We start from the raw sequence: 22,389 nt of genomic DNA, 5'->3' as shown, positions 1-22,389 counted from the left end.
TTTTAAGTAATATTTTATCGCATACAAATCATTTATATGAATAATTCTGTAGCTTGGTTTTAAAAATCGATCGTAATTTTCTGTGATAATTGTACGGAAAACACACAATAATTAAGATATAAATATTCAGAGATTACTTGATGTCATTTTAGATTGTTATTTAATTATTAATAAAATATGTTAAAATCATAAGTTCTCAAAAAAATGTATCAAAATTTCAATAAATATTTTTTTTTAAATCATTGTTCATAATTTAATCCCACGCGCAAAATTTGACAAGATCTCTTTTGAAATCACTCGCAGAAATTACTTCTTCTGCAGCGAAAAAAGAGTTCGAGTTCGCAAATTAAGTGTGAATTAAATGGGATGAGTAATATACGGACGTTACCGGCAAAATACCATAAAGAACATGCTAAACGAGTTAAGAAAACCGATGTTCCGATTCAAGCTGGCGTTGCAAATTTGCGCCTCTGGATCACGTCCAAAAATAAGTTCGCATGAGCGACCACCAGAGAAATTTTATAACGTCATCTATTTACCGAACACCGAAAGCACGGAATCACCAATCAAACCCAGCATCGCGAATTATATTATCGCGCTCTTGCACAAAAGTTTCAGAAAATAAATATTTGTTTTCGTTATATAAAACATGCTACATACATTACTCCAAGATTTTAGAGTTTTTTTATGTTTAATAATATATATTATTAAACTCCGAAGAAGGTAAGGTATGATCACACAAATTAACCGGGTAATCAGTGGCTTTGCGATCGACCTGCATGTCTATTAGCTCGTCTGGACATTGACCTTGAGTTGACTAGCCATCTCACCTTACTCTCACTCGCGATCAACTTTGAATTCAATTCGCGTCTTACTGTCGAGTCTTTAATTTTGTAACGAACTGTGATTGTTGAAATCGTCGCAGAAATGCTCGGTTTGTTAGATAGAGAATAGACATAGGTATTCAGGAATTAAAGGGTAATTTTGCAACGTGACGTGACAAATTTGGGAAGCTAGAATTATAACGTCCAATTTGTGGCTAATTATTTCTTTTTAATAGACTAGAGCAAACTATTTCGCTTAAAGCGAAATTTCTGAATTTACTTTATAACAAAAAGAATGCGAATAAGTGTCAGAAGGAACGGAATGATATACTCATACGTTTATATCATAAAACCGTGCTGCTCGTCTATTTGTAAAGGCGTTGCAAATTGCTTTCCTCTCTGTCTGTGACTGAACAAACTGCGAGTGTCTTTCTATATCCGCATTGTCCGTATCCATCCACACCCATCCACCGTATCAACGTGCCTCTCTAACGCAATGAATTAGTTCTCAAGCTTGCTCTAAGAGGATTTGTCGCTTCCTACTCGCGCATTGTGCGATTATTCGTTGTACAAACTAACGCAAGGGGTCCTTCGGCGCGTGACGCGACGAGATACCAGTTTGGCAATAAATACTTCTACAAAGTATCTAGTAAGCTTAAGGCTCCTGGCTCCTTGTCGACCATGTCAAAATCGTGACGTCAGAGGCGAGAAAACACACGCTAAAATTTCTTAGATGCCATTTCGAAATAAAAATATATTTCGATGAAACAGCACTTCAGATGGCTTTAGCACACTCTTAAAAACCCCCGAAAACTATCCTTTCCCCTTTATAATCAATCAACAGCTGTAAAATGTAATATTATGAAGCCCAGTCTGGTCTTTGCACATGCGCAGTCATTCCGCATGTCAAAGTCTGATAACTCGATCATTTTACAGATGTTGATTGATTATAAAGGGAAAAGGATAGTTTTCGGGGTTTTTTAAGAGTGTGCTAAAGCCATCTAAAGTGCTGTTTAATTGAAATATCTTTTCATTAAAAAATGGCATCTAAGAATTTTCAGCGTGTGCTTTCTCGCTTCTGACGTCACAATCCAATATGGCCGCGGTGAGGACCCAGGAGCCTTAATGAAAAAATTAAGTTTCCTTTCTCGAGTGTCTTATTAACGGACGAATTACAATCAGCCCCTAAACATGACTTATTGTAACATTTTTAAAAGTAATTTTAATATAACTTTTGTGAAAAAATATAGTATCTAATATTAAAATTTACGACAGTCTCTTCCTTTCTTTTCCTCGGAAAAGTTTATCCTCTATAAACGTTCTTTCTTAAATAACGGATTTGAACCAGTGTGACATATATTCGAGCGGCCAAATGAAATTTATGATCGTGTTAAGAACTAATGTCGCGATTCACGAGGACATTAAACATCCTCGAGAGTGCTGCAGTTACCAGCCTACCTGTTGAAGCAGCCTAATGGAAACGATCGAACGGCAGGTTGTAGCTCTGCGAGGTTACGATAAATCCCGAGATACGGATAAAATTTGTGCGAGCATCAAAGTTGGATTTATCTGTGCGAAAGAGCATTTCGTTGCAACTTTAATTAGTTATTAATACTAAAATAATGTCAGTTTTCTATCGCAGCAGTTGAATGAAAGGGTAATGATTGATTCATGAGGTATGTTAGATGATTTAGATCAATGTTGAAATTTCTTATGAAACGCGCGTTTTATTTCATGCGAGCATCGGTGCTTTGCCATGCATTTGCATCTTCTTTGCAAAACATGATATTTGTATTGAAATATAAATATCCATGTTCTATACCTTGAAATACCATGTCTAATGTTGAACGTACATCTCAACCCCAACATTCTTTTATATATACATAACACATAACAATCGTATTGACGTATTTACATTTGACTGCTCTCGAACATTTGCTTGTATTATTTTCGTGACATTTTTCTGTGACGATGTGAAATGTACAATATCACATATAACTGCGAGACAAAAGATATATCAAAATGGAAAAGAAATACATATAGTTCTCTTGAACCACACATGATAATTAAAAGATGTAGAAGCAAATGTGTTCTTTCCATTATTTCTTTCGATATTGCTTGTTATAAAAAGTGTGTACTTTTACTCTATACTTTATTCTATGCTTTGTATTATATTATTTCGTAATATAAATAAAAATATCTTGTAATATTAAAACAATTAAAAGAATCCTATAAAATTAAAAGAATATCGCAATATAAAAAGTTGATTAAAAAAAGATATTATAATATTATAAAAATAAATTAATTAGTAAATTAGTAAATAATAAATTAATTATTTTAATAAAAATAAATTATTAGATTAAATAATCAAGTTAATTTTTTTCAAAATAACTTTGAAACTTTGAAACAAGATCCAGAACAAAAATTCAGACAATTTTCATTTAGATCGGCAATTTATTTTTACTCTAACAAGTTTTGAAAGTAAAGTACGAGTTTTGCTTCTACATTCCTCTGTCACGTTTGAGCTTTTACTATGCAGAAAAAAAATATTGAAAATCTGTGCGAAACAAATTTGTCTATGCTCGTCACATGTCGATCTGTCAATACGAACGTAGCATCATCATTGGGGACGCGATCGATAATAATTTGACGTATCGTCGGGTCGTCTTTTAGCAAACTCGACCAAATTTGAACGGTTGAAACATTATCGGATAAATTAAAGAGGCGAGATCAATTAGTGTGCGGTGACAAGTGGTTGAAAATTGGTGGTCACGGTGGCGATCTTTCGATTTCTCATCCACGTGAACTTTCGTCATCGTATTCTCGCATGTTCGACCGAGAAAGAGATAGAGAGAGCACTCGACCCATTGATTTTGAGACGAGAAGGAGCTGGCAGTTGGAGAAGAGGGAGAGGATGAGGTCGAGGAATAGGGTGGAAACGGGCGTGGGAGACGAAGAACGGCGGGACAGACGACGCCAGCACTTTTGGAACACGCAGACACGGTGGCGAAGGCCAGACTGCACCACCCTACTGGAATCGATACGTCAATCGTCCCTATGGACGGCGCGGAAACGGTGGCGAAGCGAGTAGGGAGTGAAAGATGAGAGAAGAGGGAGAGAGACAGAGAAGGGGGAGAAAAGATGGATAGAGAGATAGATGAAGGAACGAGGCCGAGGCGAGCGAGATATCTCCGAACGATAGTTGTACGTAAGAAAAATATGTAGGAAAAATTTCAGATAATCCTAGTGGAAATACCATGTGAATGGCAACTCTTCAAAAGAATAGTATATAGTAAAGTCAAAGAAGTGTCGATAGAGAGAGTGTACACTGAGATAATTTTTTCTTAAAATTTATCCTGAAAATCATGGTAATCATGGGATAATATTGTATAGAAAGAATTTTATAAGAATTTCTCTGATTTATATTTATCGCAATAAAAATAATAATATCTATCACAATAAAATATAAAACATGTTTGATTAATTTTACTAAACTGCATAATAAAATTAATCAAACATGTGATGATGTTATTCTTTTTATTGCGATAAATATCAATTAAAGAAATTCTCATAAAATTCTTTCCATACCATATTGTTCCACGATTACCATGATTTTTATGGTATAAATTCTAAGAAAATTCTCTCTGTGTAGTAAATATTTTCAGACAAAAGATCACCAAAGAAAGACCTTGATAAGTTTCTTGTTTTAGAGAAAAAAGAAGAAAACTATGTATCGTAAATAAAAAAAAATTTTTTTTAATAATTCTTCCTATCTCACATCTTATTCTATCTATCTCTTATTCTACCTAAAATATACATATATTTAATATTCGCAAAATTATCGCCAGATCAAAATAATTCATCAATACGCAACGGCGGAATTGTAGAGCACAATGTTGTGTGTGTGTGTGTGTGTGTGTGTGTGATCTGTAAAATACAAATGTATCTAAATTATATATAAGGCAATATGTTTAAAATAATTAATACTTGAAAAAATAATTATTTCACGCAATTAAATTTATTTGTTTTTTAAATAGATTAAATAGGTTTGATGTAAAAATTTATACATAACATTCAAAGTAAATTGTTTTTATATACGAATTTTTACGAAATATAATACGATAATATAACAATGAATAAGAATTTAATTAATTTTCATATAAATAATTTAAAAATAATAAAAAAAATCTTAAACGCAGATAACAATTTTAAACAATATTAAAATATTTTATATTTATGTAACAATATTAATTATGACAAGTATTATTTAAAACAATAAAAATAAATTTAAAATATTTTATATACATTACACTACACGATGATATAAAATTGATATCGCTGAAATAAACGAATAATCAATTGCACATATAATAAATAAGAAATTAAATAAATAATGAATTATTCACTCTACGATTGCTCCGCCATCACTCGATGCCTCCCCAGACCTCCTTTTCTTCTCCTATCTATCCTTTGCTGCTTCTTGATGACACTCACATTACACTCACTCACAAAAACATAGTTAATTATTGTCGCGCATACACTAATCAGCAGAATACAAACGATCGCGACATGTATTTTACTTATTATTTTGTGATGGAAAAATAAAATAAAATCTGCTCTCGAAAATTTGCTCGAAAATCATACGATCAAATTCGCGAACTTTTTATTCTCTGTGACAGTATTATTTTTATTATTAATGGATCGTGTATATCCTCTCATTATACGTAATATTAATGTAAATCAATAAATATTTACGTTAAAATCAAAGATAAATTCCCGTTGAATGTAACATCTGCTGCTTTGTCGACTACTCGCACAATGAATGATTTCGACCATGTTAAACATACGCGTTCTAATAAATTATCGATGTTGTACATAAACCCCGAAATATTATTACGTGGTTAATAAATATCGAATTGCGCGATTAAATACGATTGTATTAATTAAACATATTACAACGTAATCGCTAAATTCGGAAAATCATTTTGTACCCGTCGATCTCTTATCAATGATTAGCAAATTCTAAACGACAAATTCTAAAACTTTACTTCAATGTACCACATAATATATATCGCGCGACTCTCGAGTCAACGGCTAGTTAGGATGTATATGCGATGTCTGAAAATGTAGAGTCGTTCGAAATCTGCTGACATTTGTCGCAATCACGAGTCGAGAAGTAACGCGACATACGGAAGGACTCGCGCCGCTGTTACTCGTTCGAGCCTCGCCGCACGAATGACAAGGCCGCGTCATGTAAACAATAGTAGGCTACACAAGCCGCGGAGAGAGAGGTCGGATGCAGTATGTGACAATTAATTCCTTGCCATCACGGATATATTACTCTCGCTACGAAATTAATGTGTATATATATATATATGCGGGATATTCTGTTCCTTGAATATATTAAATTAATTAATAACAAACGGTTAATTGATATACATATGTACATATTTCGCACTCTCGAATCCGAGCATCGTTGAAGAAACAATTACCATTTGTAAAGATAATATTAATATGTACGTATGTATATCTTAATGTAAAACGCAATCATTTTTCGATCTTGCTTAAAATGAAATAAAAAATAATACATATAATGTTTAATATAAAATATGTTTGATTAATTTCACTATTTAGTAAAATTAAGCAGTTTAGTAAAATATTAATCAAACATGTTTTATATTTTATTGTGATAAATATTATTATTTTTATTGTGATTAATATTAATCAGAGAAATTCTCATAAAATTCTTTCCATACCATATTGTCCCACGATTACTATGACTTTCAGAGGGTAAATTCTAAGAAAAAATTCTCTCAGTGTATATATGTAATAAATTTATGCTTGAAATAAAATCTACTCTGACAAATAGTAGTCTCGCCATAGTACAAATTGTCAATCGTGCATGTTGATTATTCCCGCGACCCGATAATCGTTAATTGTAACAATTATAGGGAACGATTGCGTTTGATATCTCCTTGTCGCGATCGTAGTTCGTCGAGATAATGCGACGATATGTACACGAGGCGATTATCGCAATTAGAAATTATCGGATTGCGCGAATAATTAATTCGCGCGATCAACGATCAAGGCGATAGCTATTTAGCAAAGCAGATATTTCATGCTATTTATACATTTCGATTTAAACGGACATCGAAGTGATAGAGAATTGCAATTGTAGATTATCGTTTCATCGCAATATTTATGAGCGATAACTGATCTTGGCACTTGGATTCGTGAATATATCACGCATTGTGAAATTTAAATATTTAAATATTTCGTCGATTTAAATGTGTACAGTTTGCTAATCATTTTCAGATTGAAAACCCGCAAAGTTGGAAAATTTGTGTTTTCTTGTTAAAAACGGTCCCCGTTAAAATTTTTGTGTTAAATATTTAACACATTCATGTGTTAATTTAACATATTGCTGTTATATTAATGGAACTCAAATGTTAAATTATTAAAACAACTAAAAAAAAGTGTAAAAATAACACAATGTATATCTATTTTTAATTTTACACAATAAATATGTTCCGTATTATTAGTGACAAGATTTATCTGTTAAAATTTACAGAAAAAAAATGTTAATTTTACTTTATAATATAAGTGGGGGTGATACAATGTAAAATTAACAATTTTTTTAGTTCATTTTTACATTAAAACTATGTTAATTTTACACAAAATTTATTTTAAGTTTATTTGAAGTTTGCATTTATTTTATGTTAAAATATTAACACAATATTCATGTCACCATTTAACATATCCGTATTATGTTAAATTAACACAAAAATTTCTGTGGACCGTTTGGGACATGTGATATTTGTTAAATTTAACACAAATTTTTCAACTGTGCGCAGAAGCAAAGTTCGCAAGATCGAGTCAAGTAATGAAAAAAAAACGTAATATAGCGATCGTTTTATAATTAAATTTAAGGAACAGATTATTTCGCATAATTAATCATAATTAAATATGTATTAATTAAACGTGTTTTTTTTTAACGATCGAAAAATTCTAAAATGACAATTCTTTAGCATTGACAATACGACGATACGGAGCGTTTCTATCCGGTCGAGTTTCGACTTGCCAATGATAATGACGCCACCATTATATTGTTAGCTTTTATAATGTATTCAATATTCGAATCCCAACACACACAAACCCCACCATAATTTTCGGCGCTCGCTTCTCGCGTTGTATTATTTAGTGCGCTATTATTTACAATAGCGCGACCGTGACCGCGGCTTTGTCGTCATTCGCCTGTCAAAACTCGAACAGGTAGGATCGCTCCGCGTATCGTCGTATTATCGATGCTAAAAAGTATTATCATTTTAGAATTTTTCCTTCTTTAACAAAACGCGTTTGATTAAATACGTATTTAGCTACAATTATTATTATCAAATACGCGCGCAATTAATAATAAAATTTGAGCATCGATGTTAAAACGACGAGAGCGATTTATTTGATCGAAATCTGAAGCGCGACATGCGACGGAATATTCTTAAAATATTACATTCTACGAATGTTTATCTTTTATTTTAGTATGTATAATATTGTATTCACTTACATGATAATACGAACGTATGTATATTATTCAACAACAGAGATAGCATCGTTGCGAGGAATTCTTTTTTACGACTATTTTCACGTCGTTGTTTTCTCGTCGCAATAAAATAAATAACGTGTCAAAAATATGTGGTGAGGTTTGTTGACATTTGTTGACATTTCGAAATATTGAATATGTGTATTAAAAAAGCTAGGTATATAATAGTGACTTTGTAATCATTGTCGAAATTCGAACGGATAGATCGCTCCGCATGTATCATCATATTATCAATGCTAAAGGATTTTATCATTTTAGAAATTTTTGTTTTTTAACAAATTGCGTTTGATTAATACGTATTTAGCTACAATTATTATCAAACACATAGCAAAACTTGCACGTTTGTACACCGACGATTTGTTAAAACGAGCGATTTATTTGATCGAAATCTGACGCGCGACAAAGCAACGGTATATTTTTAATTTTTACATTCAATGAATATTTATCTTTTATTTTAATATGTATATATTTTATCCACTTACATTAAAATGCGAATGTATATTATTCAACAACAGAAACAGCATTGTTACGAATTCCTTTATACGACCATAGTTCTCATGTTGTTTTCTCGTCGCAATAAAATGAATTACGAGTCAAAACTATGTGATGGGATTTGTTGACATCATAAATATATATATATATTTATTATAAAAGTTAGATATAATAAATAGCCTTGTTCACGATTTCACATGAAACTCGAACAGATAAGTTCACTCCATGTATTATCAATGTTAAAATATTGTCATTTTAGAATTTAGTGTTTAATATAGCGAAAATGCCATGCAAAAGTGTGTGCCGCGAATTCATCTATATTCTGCTGATTAGTGTAATCATAATTAATCACGTTTTTGCGAGTGAGTGCCGTGTGAGTGCCACAAAGGAGCAACAAAGAACGGACAAGAAGAAGGAGACTCGAGGAGACATTAGCGAACAATCGTGGGGTGAGAATTTATAATTTATTTGTTATTTGTAAAATTAATTGTTCGTTTACCTTTGTGATAATTCATTTCTTCATCATCATGCAATATAACGCATAAAAAAATATTTTCATTTTTTTTAAACATTTAAGATATTTATATAATTAATATAATGCGATATAAATGTATAAATATAAATAGAAATGTATAAATAAAATATTTCGACATTAAGATCTATTATTTAAATTATTTACATGAGAATTAGATTTTTATTTATCATAGTTGGTAAAAATTTACATTTAAGAAATTCTTTTAAAGAGTTATATGAGTTTATTTATTAAGTATCTATTTAAAGAACAAAGAAAAAAATTTAATTGCCCAAAATTATCATTTTTTTAAATTTTAATTATTTTGGATGCTGCATTAATAATTTGGATACACTTGTATTCAACAAATCAATGTTGTGTACTGCAATTTCCCCGTTGTGCATCGTACTGCTAACAATAAATCCTAATCATCTTTTATTTTTATCTAGAGATAATGAAGAGGGAGAATTTCGCGAATATATATTATATATTTTAGATATACATATAAATTATACATTAAAATGTAATAATTATACATTAAAATGTAGATTTGTTTGATCACCTCGATTCATTAAAATAATAGGAGAATGAAGATGAAGTGCTCGAAAATTGGTAACATTCAGCGTAAAAAAGCAATGTGCCGCTTGCACATCACTTGACAATTGACCGAAATAGACTATAAATTTGGAAGATGTCATTCGCACACAGAACTACAGCATTTTTCGACACAATATATACATCAAAGCGGATATGTGAAGTGCACTAGATACGCATTTCTTTTTAGCTATAGATCCTCCATCTCAGATTGTCTTTTCTAATTTTAACGAGAAAAACCATCACACAGAATTTCGAAAGCTACTCACTCTTCGAAATCTTGTCATTTTCGTGATATTATCTCAATCCACAAAATCGTTAAAAGAACCACATATTCCCATCGTAATTAAATTTAGCTAAACATTTAAATAGTTGTTTTCATCTGATATATTTTGAAGCAGGTATATGTTGTAAGAGAGAAATAATATCTAGTATATAAAAAAATACTATCTCGTATAATTCTAAATTTTCACAATAAAGCAGTCGAACATAACATAACAAATATTCTGTTTCAAATAGTTTCTGACTTGGATTGAAGCTCAAGACTTCTGGTCTATATAACAACTCATTTGTTATGAGAGAGGAAAATCAAAGCGTAGGCGGAAAAGAAGAGACGTGTACCTTAGCTTTTGTCACAACGGATATTAAACTCGAGACTCTTTTATGTACCGGATCGATGTACGCGATAGTTATGTACAAATGCGATTATTCGATTACAGGTCAAAATAGAGGGAAGATAAATGAGGAAATAAGACGCGCGATCGTTCTATAACATGACAAGACAAAGACAAGTTAACAGAAATATTACAGAACTGTTATTATCTCCCCTAACTAATTGGAAGATTAAAATATTTAAATAAAGAAATATTTTAATAATAAAACAATCGCTTTCCTCGGATCGCATTAATTTTCGTGAAAAAAAAAATTATAACAACTTGTAAAATTGACAGTTTGTTTACGAGATGTAGCTGTTTAACTCATACAAATTTGTTATCATATGTATCATTAAAAATCATTATTTAAGAGAAAAGGAAAATATATCGTAAAGTTAAATTAATGTGAGTACTTTGATAAAAGTATACATGGAATTGGCATTATACATCGTACAAAAAAGAAAGAAGCATCGTAGCTTTTAGCAAAACTAAAGTTCAAGTCTGGTCGGTTTAATTTACGAACATTCGTACACTTGGCACTCATCTCACGTATTTTTTTATTTACAGAGGACATTTGGACGTTTTCGAGTACTTGATTCGCTCGACGATAAGGGACGTGTTCACTCTCGTGTTTGCTTGTCCGTCTCTCGCATTAGACGACTCATTGATTACTAGCGAATACACACACATACACACACAGTCAGAGATCTGGCAGCGCTATTATTTGAAATTCTTTTACGATCAAGAATACGCGCCCATAAATTACACTGGCAATTTACGATCGAGTCTGTCTCTATTACTCTAATGCTTGCATTTATGCTCGTAGAAACGCTATTTTGGATCATGAGACTCTCCTTATTTTCGCTCCATGCTCTTTATTTCTGAGCTGTGATGCACGTAATTACTCAGAGTCGAGGATATACAGGGTGTCCCAGAATGATGGGGACTAAATTCGTGTGCAGATTCCTGGGATCATTTGGAGACGATTTTTCCTCAGCAAAAATGTCGAGACACCAATAATTTTCGAGTTATAAGCGATTGAAAATAAAGGGTTTTTCGCAAACGAAGCCTTGTGGAAATAAAATAATAATAAATTCACATTCTTCAGTTAATTCAGGTAGAGTTTACTTTAATAGAATTTTAATTTAAGGCTTAGTTACAAAGATACACGATGGCAAAAATTGGAAACATGCAAAAAATAATGACCTCCCTCGACATTTTCGCTGAGGAAAAATCGTCTCCAAATGATCCCAGGAATCTGTGCATGAATTTAGTCCCCATCATTCTGGGACACCCTGTATATATACACATTCTTGAACAAAAGATTGTCGTAGTTCAAAAGAATATTTACAGAAGAAGATTTTAATGATTCTCTCTCTCTCTCTCTCTCTCTCTCTCTCTCTCTCTCTCTCTCTCTCTCTCTCTTGAAGATGTAAAATATAGGTCGTAAATATTTAAAGCACAAATATTATTTTCCAACTCTCTTTAGTTTATAATATTTAATTTAATTGTAAAAATTTAAATGACGTATGATTCTCATATATTCTATTACGCAATTTGGTCTTTTGTAACTCAAGTTCGCATAATCGAAGGTAGAAATAAGGATTCTCTTTCTCTCTCTCTGAATTACTTTCTATTAAAGAGACTAATTGTGAAATTTTAGTTGCTACTTTCTTTTCTCTAAACATAGAAATGAAAAGCATTTAAGTGTAATATTCGAAATCGGTCAAAGTTCTGGGAATCCTTTCATAGAGATGCGATATATATATATATATATATATATATATATATATATATATGTGTATATATGAATAAGAGCAAATAAATCTGCAATCTTACAATTTTATAAGTTAGTACGGATAATCAAGAAAGAAAATGCACAAGGTTTCTCACGTAATTACATCGTAAATATAAAAGAGAGTTAATTAAACTTTTACCTTTTGATTTTTCTAGAATATTTACACCTTTCTTTATATTTTCCGTCTGACATATTATAGCAATTTGTAAACATTATCATTACACAGTTACGTCGTGATATTAGTCGCAATAATTTGGAATGGATTTAAAACGATATCTATTTGTAGGTATATAGGATCACTCTTTGTTGACAATCTAAACTCTTTTAATAAACAAGAAAATAAAAAAATCAAACAACGAGGCAGTTAAATAAATTCGGTCTCATGTAAACTAAACTGAATAATATTGGGCAATAACGCTAATTATACAGTGCAGTTATCAACACAATTATCAATATAACAGACCGTACTTATACAGGGTCATCGAAAAGTATCGGACCCCCCTAATATTTTCAGAATGCATTTTGGAAAAATGTCCAATAGCAAAGTTGTATGGCTTCAAGCGGGGAGTAAGATGATGACCTTGATTTTGACCTTGACCGTGTCCTTCAAGGTAATTGTAGAATTTCACGCTCCTTCGGAATCCGGGATCAAAAATAGGGGTTCTCATTTAAAATTTTGAAGTTGACCTTTAAATTACCTTGAAGGACACGGTCAAGGTCAAAATCAAGGTCATCATCTTACTCCCCGCTTGAAGCCATACAACTTTGCTATTGGACATTTTTCCAAAATGCATTCTTACTGAAAATATTAGGGGGGTCCGATACTTTTCGATGACCCTGTATATAAAGATGTATTGACTAAAGTTGCAGAATAAATGTCAAAATTGATATTTTATATTTTGTTCACGCAATATATGTGCATACTTTCCCCATAGTCAATATAATCGTCCAATATATGTATTATATTTCAAATATTACTCAATGTGTGATATTTATCGTGTGTTTTACCTTTAATTTTGAAATGCAATTTAACTCTCAAATAATAGTGTTTCTTTTGTAAAAAGGTTGAAAATAAATATTATTGAAAAAATTGCATGCAGAGATTAAAATGCAGATAGAAATATATCATATCAGCTCGAATAGCTTCCATACTTATCGGCACGCGAGTCTATAAGAGCACTTGGCATTATTCCGACACGTGTAACCTCTATCTCGATCGTGTATTCACGATGATTACCTCTCGGTAGACATATATATATATATATATATATATATATATATATGTATATACAAGGCGCGGGAATGCATTGCAATCGTTGCGAGTTTGCGCTGGATAATCGAGCTTATATACTATTCCGTCGTCGTCTTGTGCGAGGTGCCTTCGTTTCGTTACCGGAGAAACGCAAAGCTACGCTACGTGCACTCAGATTTCGACAAAAGAGAACGCTTCCTCTCACCTTCCGTTCTTTTCATACTCTGCGAACTATACACGTAGTGTCACTTTCGCGCGTTTCCTCTCTCTGTAAACGAAAAAGAGATTTCTCGCGTCGCTCTTGTGAGAAATGAAAAAGCGTTTTGCCTCGTTAAAAATAAAGAAAAATAGAATTTTTCGCATCCATTTTTTCAAGCAATTGTAATATAGTATCGAGTCACGATGTATTAAATAATTGTAAAATGTACTCGCGCGGAATAAAGATTTATATTATCCACTCTTCGGAGCCACCGGGGATTTTCAATTCTCCTCAAGTTTCTGTCTCTTCTTCGGAAACCTGTCTCGCGTGACACCGACTCTTATCCGGTCGCGCACGTATCTCGATGCTCTTGGAAATGGAAGATACGACCGGCGGATCACGACACGAATTCACTTCCCTGTCAGTGCTTATGCGGTAGCCACATTAAGCGCTATTTTTATAGTATCAGGAATTTTATTACGTAGCATCAATAATCAACGGGGAGTTATTTCTCTCGCGCGACGTGCGAAAATCGAACGACTACAAGGATAAGACAGATTGTGAATATAAAATATTTTATATTAATATATATTTCGCGTAATGTATTGTCATTAAATATCGGAATATGAAGAGAAAACTTTTATTTCCATATTAATGTACGATTAATATATTTGTCACTTGAGTTTCAATTTTAATAACTGAATGTGCGACATATATTTGTGAATAATAGAATATTTTACACTGTTCAATATAAGAATGTGAAAACTATTCCCAGAAAATCTAGAATACTAAAATATTGTTTTACATATTTAATCAATTTTTTTGTCAATTAACGAAAAATTACTCCGGGATGTACTCTCGCTCTGCTACAAGTGATACATTTTATTTCTTTATGAAGGAGATATTGATGGTATTTATTAATTTATTTTGATATCGTGGGCAAAAAATTTATTGAAAACCAGACACGCGCGCAGGTGCTACAATCCCGAATTCGAAGCTCATTTATTTCGCGACGCAACGTGAGTCAGCTGTTAGTAGTAGCGGGCCAAGTAGTATAGCACTATCGTGTGTCAGACGCTAATGCCTCATGCTCGCGCGCGAAATGGAATGTCGGAACCCTCGCCAGCGAAAGTAATTTCGTCCCTTGATTAATTTCCCGGGGCAACCTAAAAACATTTTCCTCCCACATAATTTTCCGTACAAAATCCTTCCTCTCTCTCTTCCCCTCATCGACACAAAAAAGAAGCTGTTTAAGATACTTATGCAAAAAATGTAAAACATAGAAAAACTGTCCTGCATCTAGATAGAAATTTTAGAAGAGAGAGATTTTCAAATTCATTGTTAATGAAATAATAATCTTTCATTAAAACTTTTCTCCCGAGATAAAAATATAAATTGTATAAATATTATATGACATTGTACGATAATTTTATGTCTCAAAATAAGCGGATGACATTTTATTGCCAGATACTTTGACGAATTTAGAATCTTTTTCTGTAATAAAGGAGAGCTTATTTTTAAGTTCTTTTATATACATATATTATATATATAATATATATTTACATTTTAAAAATATTTTAACATTTTGAAGAAAATACTCGTTAAATATCACGAGAGAAGATTTAATGCAATTTCTCTTGCCATTATTTAATTAAAATGCCATTATTTTTCTTTTTCTTTTTACATAGAAAATAAAAAAATTAAAATTTGGATTAAAAAAATTTATCAAGATATAGAATCCTCTTAAAACTTAATCTCAAAAATATAGAGTTTATCCGTGCTCTGTTAAAACTTTAAAGATATATTCGCGAAAGTTTTTCTCTTTATTTTTTCCAATCGTCTGCTAAAAATATTAGCATCTCAATATTTTCATACATTCTTTATGAAAAATATTCCCCGATATAGCCATTCCACATGATCACAGAATTCATTCGCGATGAGAAGCAATTTGTAAACAGAACAAGTTGAGTCAGAATGTTTGTGCGTTCTCAATATTCTCGCGAATATGAGTAAGCATTTCCGCAACTGACACAGACACGATAAGAACATTTCACATCGCGAATCTCTAATTAAATGGCATCAGCTAGGCTCAGTCTTGGCGGAGCTATGATAAGCTAAGTTTCAATCATTTCTACGAAATTAATTAGAGATTTGCATCGTTTCAAATTGTCTTATAATTAGTGATTCGTCAAGAGAGCGGATATTGGCACTTTCACGAAACGGCAACAGATAGTTTCTCTAACTTTTCTGAGATGAAGGCAGCGACGGCTATCAAAGAATACAAGGAATGATATAGCCTCTCACATTTTTGTTTGTTAAAGAGAAAAGTTGTCAGTTACTGTTCGATTGATGCGAAGACGTTTATTGCGATAAAAGTAGGACAGTCTATATGTGTATGTTTGTGCGCTAAATCGTAGTTTGGCAAAACCAGTGCGATTGTGCGTTTGAAAAATGTGTTTTTCTCCAAAAAGATCAATTTTTCATAAATTTTGTGCAAGAGAGATGTAATATAACTGCATGCTGTGCTTCTCTCTCTGATACTTCATTCGCACATGACATGTACTTACAGAAGTAAAGCATTTGAAGAACAGCATGATAGGTTGCACCCCTGAAATTTGTGAATTCACAACTGAGTATTTGACAAATAACGCACGCACGCACGTACACACACACACACACACACACACGTACACGCACGCACGCACACATACACGCACCCAAAACGCACCGGAAATATCTAATATAAATCATACCGAAATCGATCTGCTCTTAGATAGCGACATTAATGGGTCGCAGACCTCTCCGTTAGAGGAAATGAATGTTTTCCGATCATATTTGACAATGATTAATATAACGCTTTTAATGATAACGCAATCGTGTAATCTACGATCTCACTTGGTAATAATGGGGAAATGGATACAGCCAATAATAATCTAATCAATCATTAAATCGTCGTGTAGACTCTTATTTGTTGTACATTTCAGTTATTAAGAAGATGTAAAAATGTCATAAATAATCATTACGTAACAATTAATAAAAGAATAATTTCTTGGAAAAAAAATAATCGATATCGAACAGTAACTTTTTTTACGAGAACTTGTTTTTAGCAAACACTTAGAAAATGGAAAGATTAATAATTCTACACGTGCGCTTCTTAACTTTTTTTCTCATTTATTTTTAATGCACAAGTATGATATTTTATCACACTTTATCGTAACATCTATAAAACTTTTTAAAGAAACGAATACATAGGCGTGAATGATATTATCAACGAATAAAGACGTGCGGATTCTCCGATCGAAAGCAAGGAACTGTGTCCGTTTAAACAGTTATAGTTAAGCTTCCAAGTAGATGCTTATATCGAAGACTACTCAATGGACTATAAAAGATGTTTATGGCCATTACAGAAGGCTTCGTTCATTTGTATTTACATCGATCTAGAAACTGACAAGTTATTCGTTAGTTTAATACGTTTACCGAAGTGAATAATTGTCGAAAATTCATCACTCGCGATAACAATTTTTTATTACACGCCTTACAATCTGAATAAAATTTTATATTGATCGAATAACGGCTTAAAATTTTTCACTGATGTCTTATTTCGAAGAACAAAAAATGCCGAGATACTCATTTCGTATATATACACTAATTAATATGACGAAGGTGCTGGAAATTCTTTAAATATTCAATAAACTATTTCCAAGTATTGCAAATAAGATTGAAAAAGAATATAAATTAGAATATGTGGAAAACATCGTGCAATATAAATTATACAATACGATGTGATTCCAATAATTGACTAGGAAATTATTTATCGCATCAGTAAAAATTATCCATTTACTGATTGTGATATTAAATCTAAAACTTTGAAAAACAATTTAAAAGTGAAATTCCTCATATCACATTTGCGACTTTTAATCGGTTGAGTTGCCCCTTTTAAAGTTTCCCTATTTTTAAAATAAGTAAAATCTAATAATTTGCCTCTGGAAAGATTCTCCCACGTTTGCGACTTTTCCGTAGACCGTCAGAATGATGTCGCGCAAATATTTTCCGAGACGTCGAAAAGAGATGTTTCTCCCGAACGGTAGATACCCGACGTAATATCCTGGGGATCGAGATATTTTCCAAGGAGTCGAGCGATGCCCTAATTTACGACGGGATGTTTACATCAAACCGTCCCGTAGATCATCGTGCAACTCGCGCGATTGACGATGACGTTAAAGACCATTCCAACACCTGGCTGCGGTAATCATGAAAATCGAACATAGTGACTATAATCGCCGCGTAAACATGAATAAACGTTGACTTCACCAGATATAACTATACGCTATAAACGTAGTTCAAGAAATGGTGTTTCATATCGCGTACTGTATAGGGTTTACTCGTAATCGCGTTCTAGAAAATATATTTTGAAAATAAATTTTATAAAATAATATTTAAAATTTTGAGGAAAAGCTGATTATCTCTCCTATCTATTTGAATTACATATAAAATAATATTTAAAAAATGAGGAATAAAAATAAGGATATAAATTATAGACTAATTAATTATTAATTATATAAAAAACTTTTAAACGAAAATAAATCAAGGATAATGGATTTATGCATAATTTTCCTGCATAATAATTACGACTATAATATTTTACGTCGCATTTCCTCGATAATTTAGGGCGCATTTAAGGCTTAAGGTCGAATACTTTATATAATAGGAGCTCCAGTGACACTAAACAATACGAGAAAAGCAGGAAGAAGCCTGTACAAAGCGAGACGTCTCGAGAGACCGGCGACTACGTTGACTTTATTGTAGCGTATTTCGTCGGCCTCCATTAGCCACTGTGTGAGTCGAGGTTGAATAGAACCCTACTGTACTGGCTTTGAGATACGAAGGTCCTCGCGCCTGTGTATTCAACATCTCTATTTATTACGAAAACACCGGGTGACCGTATAGTCTACACGGTAATGAGATAGAAACCACTTAACCCGTATGCATGCGTGCCTAAGGGTTTCCTCGGGATCTGTCACCATCCTCTCGTAGCACAATTTAGTTGCTGAATTCTAAAGCCCTCGTGTTTGCCGTTTTAAAAATAATTAGTTGTAAAATATCCCTAACAGCACATGATATCGTACGAACATTCTATACTGATACTGTGAATGTACGTACTGTATATAATATATTGAGAACATCTCTATAATATCTCTTGTAGTATATCATTTTTCGTATAGTCTCAGGATATTATCAGAACATCTCTTATAGTATATCATTTCTCATATATTCTCAGTATGTTTTCAGAACATCTCTTGTAGTATATTATTTCTCGTATATTGTCAGAATATACTTTTACATATATTCTCAGAATATACTTTTATGTATATTCTTAGAATGTACTTTTGATTTACGCTGATAGCAACGCCACCTTAAAAAACGTAATTTCCGATATTGTCAGTATCGGTCTTTCTTTGTTTCTGTTACAGCGGTCTCACAACTCAGTCTCTTCTCGACGATAATTTAGGATTATTTCAGAGTTCGATAAAAAAGTACAATCTTACGTGGCATTGCATTGTCTGTGTATGTGTGTGTGTGTGTTTTTAATGAAGGAATATTTAATAAAGAATACAAATTAAAAAATATAACCTAATATCCTATCTTTATCCTAATCAATAGATCTGTTCTTTTTAGCTGAACTGGTTACACTAGTTTAGGGTTTATCTTTTTTATATATTTTGAAAAAAAGATAAACTCTGAATTATACAACCAGTTTAGCTAAAAAGAACAGACCTAAATAATGCACAATATACATTCTGGGTGACGTTCTGTAGAACATACTAAAGATATATTAAAGATATACTAAAGATATGCTAAAGATATACTAAGGATATACTCTGAAAGATATTCGCAGTATATACTACGAACTAAAATAAGTGGGACATAGGAACATTTATAGTATGTACTCAGTATATCGTAGTACGTATATCGAATGTTCTGAGAATGTACACAATGTACTTTTGCGATATTCTCAGAACATTCTCAGAATCTACCTGTGCTGTTAGGGATCTCGAATTACAGATACGAGAAAAGAAAATTAATTATATAATTTGATGGATAAAATATTCTCGTTACTAGATACGTTCTCGATGAATCTTTATTTTTAAGAATTGATTTCAATTGGCATATATCTTATACGTTCAATATAATATAAGATCGATAGAGTATGTATCACTGTGAATTGCGTTAAAATGCAAAGTAATGTGATACCATCGAGATTATAATCTTATTGTTAGCTTATTATGGAGATATAATCCTCGAATAATGCAATCTTTGGAGCAAAGAGATCGCCGACGATGTCCAATACAGAACAGGTCAAAATCCTGCAACGATAGCTTTGCCATGAGTCAGCGGAATCAGTAGGATTTTCAAGTCTCTCTCTCTCTCCTCTCGCAACGGAAACCGCAAAATTGCCGCGAGGTTCCGAGCGTTCTAAAATTCCAATCATGCTTACATTCACGAGCCGATAAAATTACGATCAGGTCACGTCCTGTACGTCCCCGACATTGACAGCATCCAGCGCGTTGCTGACAACACCTAACCGAAGATATTCTTACCTCTTAAGAGCAATAAGGCGTGAGTTTTCCCCGTTAAAACTCTCATAAAATTTCGATAATATCGCTGTCATAAAATACATATATGTATAGTATATTAATGTAGGTAGTTTTATATTTTAAATTAACATTTTAAAGTATAAAGAATAATATTCTCTCGTGCGTCAATCGTTTAAGAAAAAAATAAAAACATTGAATTAAATATCGAAAGATGCAATAAGCTTTGTTTTTGAAATTCCTTCAGCTTTAATTAAACGTTGAATTAACGTTGAATTAAGATTAACCGGAAGATATTTAATTACGTTACTTTATCTTTTCCCAGATCTTGATACTAATTGTAAGCTGTAATACAGATACAGAGATAAGGTTCGTTAATCACGGGATATAGTTAATTAAGATTAAAAAACGAAGATGTATAACCATTGCGATGAGTGGTTATATATATGCGCTTAATTAATAATGCTTATCACGCGCTTCACCCTTAAACGTATAACGAGTGAAAGATTTTAAACTAAACATACGTCAAAGACATGAGGTGCACACACACACACACATACACACACACCCTGCATGTTATTATATAATTAGTTAAAATACGGAAATACGAAAGGATGAGCTGACTAGAAAATTGCCCTTCAAATCCAGTTTAGAACATAAAGGAGAAAAATATCCTGTTATTTACGTGTAACGTAAGGTACAGAAGCAAACTTGTATTTTAGCGAATGATTAAAGTTGTTCAAGCTTATGTCTCTCTCAAAACGTGTAACGTTCGCGTGTGTCCGAACTATGAGAGTATCGTCGCAGGTCGGGGGAACTTTTACCATAATGGATTTAAACGGTTAACGTAGTTAGCTTACACTCGGAGTGGACATTTCGCGCAGCCCGCGGTGATGCGCAGATGAGAGGTTGTGCGTATCGTTTCCAACTAATCGCATTCGTCAAGGAATCGCGAACACGCGAACTTTTCCGCCTCTTTTTTTAGACCTTTCAACGTTTCCACTGCCACGTGCTAAAAAAATTTTTTCTATTTTGGAAGTCGCGATTTTCGGCACACAAACACACGCGGTGAAAACTTTTTTTTTTTCTTTTTTCTTTTTTTTTTATTCTTTTTCACTTTTGGAGAAAAGTTCGCAAGATCAAATATGAAAACTGAATCACACGTACATAGCATGTATCACTTTCACCGCATTATGATTTTAATATCACGTGTAAAGTCAATTTTGATCAATTCACTAAGTGTCTTTTTTATCAAGTTTATAAATAGAGTTAATTACATTGAAAACTGAGGCAAAAATTTATCGTGTCATTAAGGTTAGCTGAAAAAATCAATTTTTCATAATGTAAGAGCAAACCTTTTGAGTATCGCTTTTCTATTCGACCTAATATATAATCGTTCAATCTGAAACGCCGAAGTCGATACAAATGGCCGACAAAATTGGACAAGTAAGATATGGCTGTGTCAGTTATGTTCAAATTTTACTTCAATAACTATCTGTTGCAATTTCCAACAGATCTGACACGGTTTGAAAATTTTCGAAAGACAAACTTCCAAACTTTTGTCTCGAGTTAACCAACGATAAAGTTTTATAAAAATGCAACTAAAAATCATTTTTACAAGACTCAGCTTATTAAACAATTATTAAAGACAGTTATTATATCATACCTACAAATTTATAAAAAATAATTTTATTGCTTATGTTTATTAATATATATGATTGAGAAATAAAAGAATTGTAAAAATAATTAATTATTATGACAAAATAATGGAAATATATTTGTTTTAAAAATAAATCATTATTACCAGAAAGAAAACTAGGAATTTGCGCAAAATACAATGTTGACAATCTTGTAGCAGTTTAATCTTATAAAAATA

General features: G+C 32.3%; 1 protein-coding gene across 8 annotated transcripts in view; it reads right to left on the bottom strand.

The window, feature by feature from the left end:
* The window catches only part of LOC145935653 (uncharacterized), a 131,921-nt gene that overhangs the window by 79,058 nt on the left and 30,474 nt on the right, over positions 1-22,389 (bottom strand). Inside the window, exon 2 of one of the 8 annotated variants that reach the window (XM_083037153.1) lies at positions 16,488-16,528. The exons of the other annotated variants lie outside the window; for them this stretch is intronic. Coding sequence (XP_082893279.1) covers positions 16,488-16,514 — 27 coding nt within the window. The 5' untranslated portion in view covers positions 16,515-16,528. The remainder of the gene's footprint in view (positions 1-16,487; positions 16,529-22,389) is intronic. 8 annotated transcript variants of the gene reach the window in all.

The sequence above is a fragment of the Prenolepis imparis genome, unplaced genomic scaffold, assembly GCF_030444845.1.
Source record: "Prenolepis imparis isolate NDT839.2.m4 unplaced genomic scaffold, iyPreImpa1.0 SCAF_4, whole genome shotgun sequence".
Taxonomy (NCBI): domain Eukaryota; kingdom Metazoa; phylum Arthropoda; class Insecta; order Hymenoptera; family Formicidae; genus Prenolepis; species Prenolepis imparis.
Note: the sequence above shows the minus strand (reverse complement) of the source record. Positions and strands in the feature narration are given on the sequence as shown.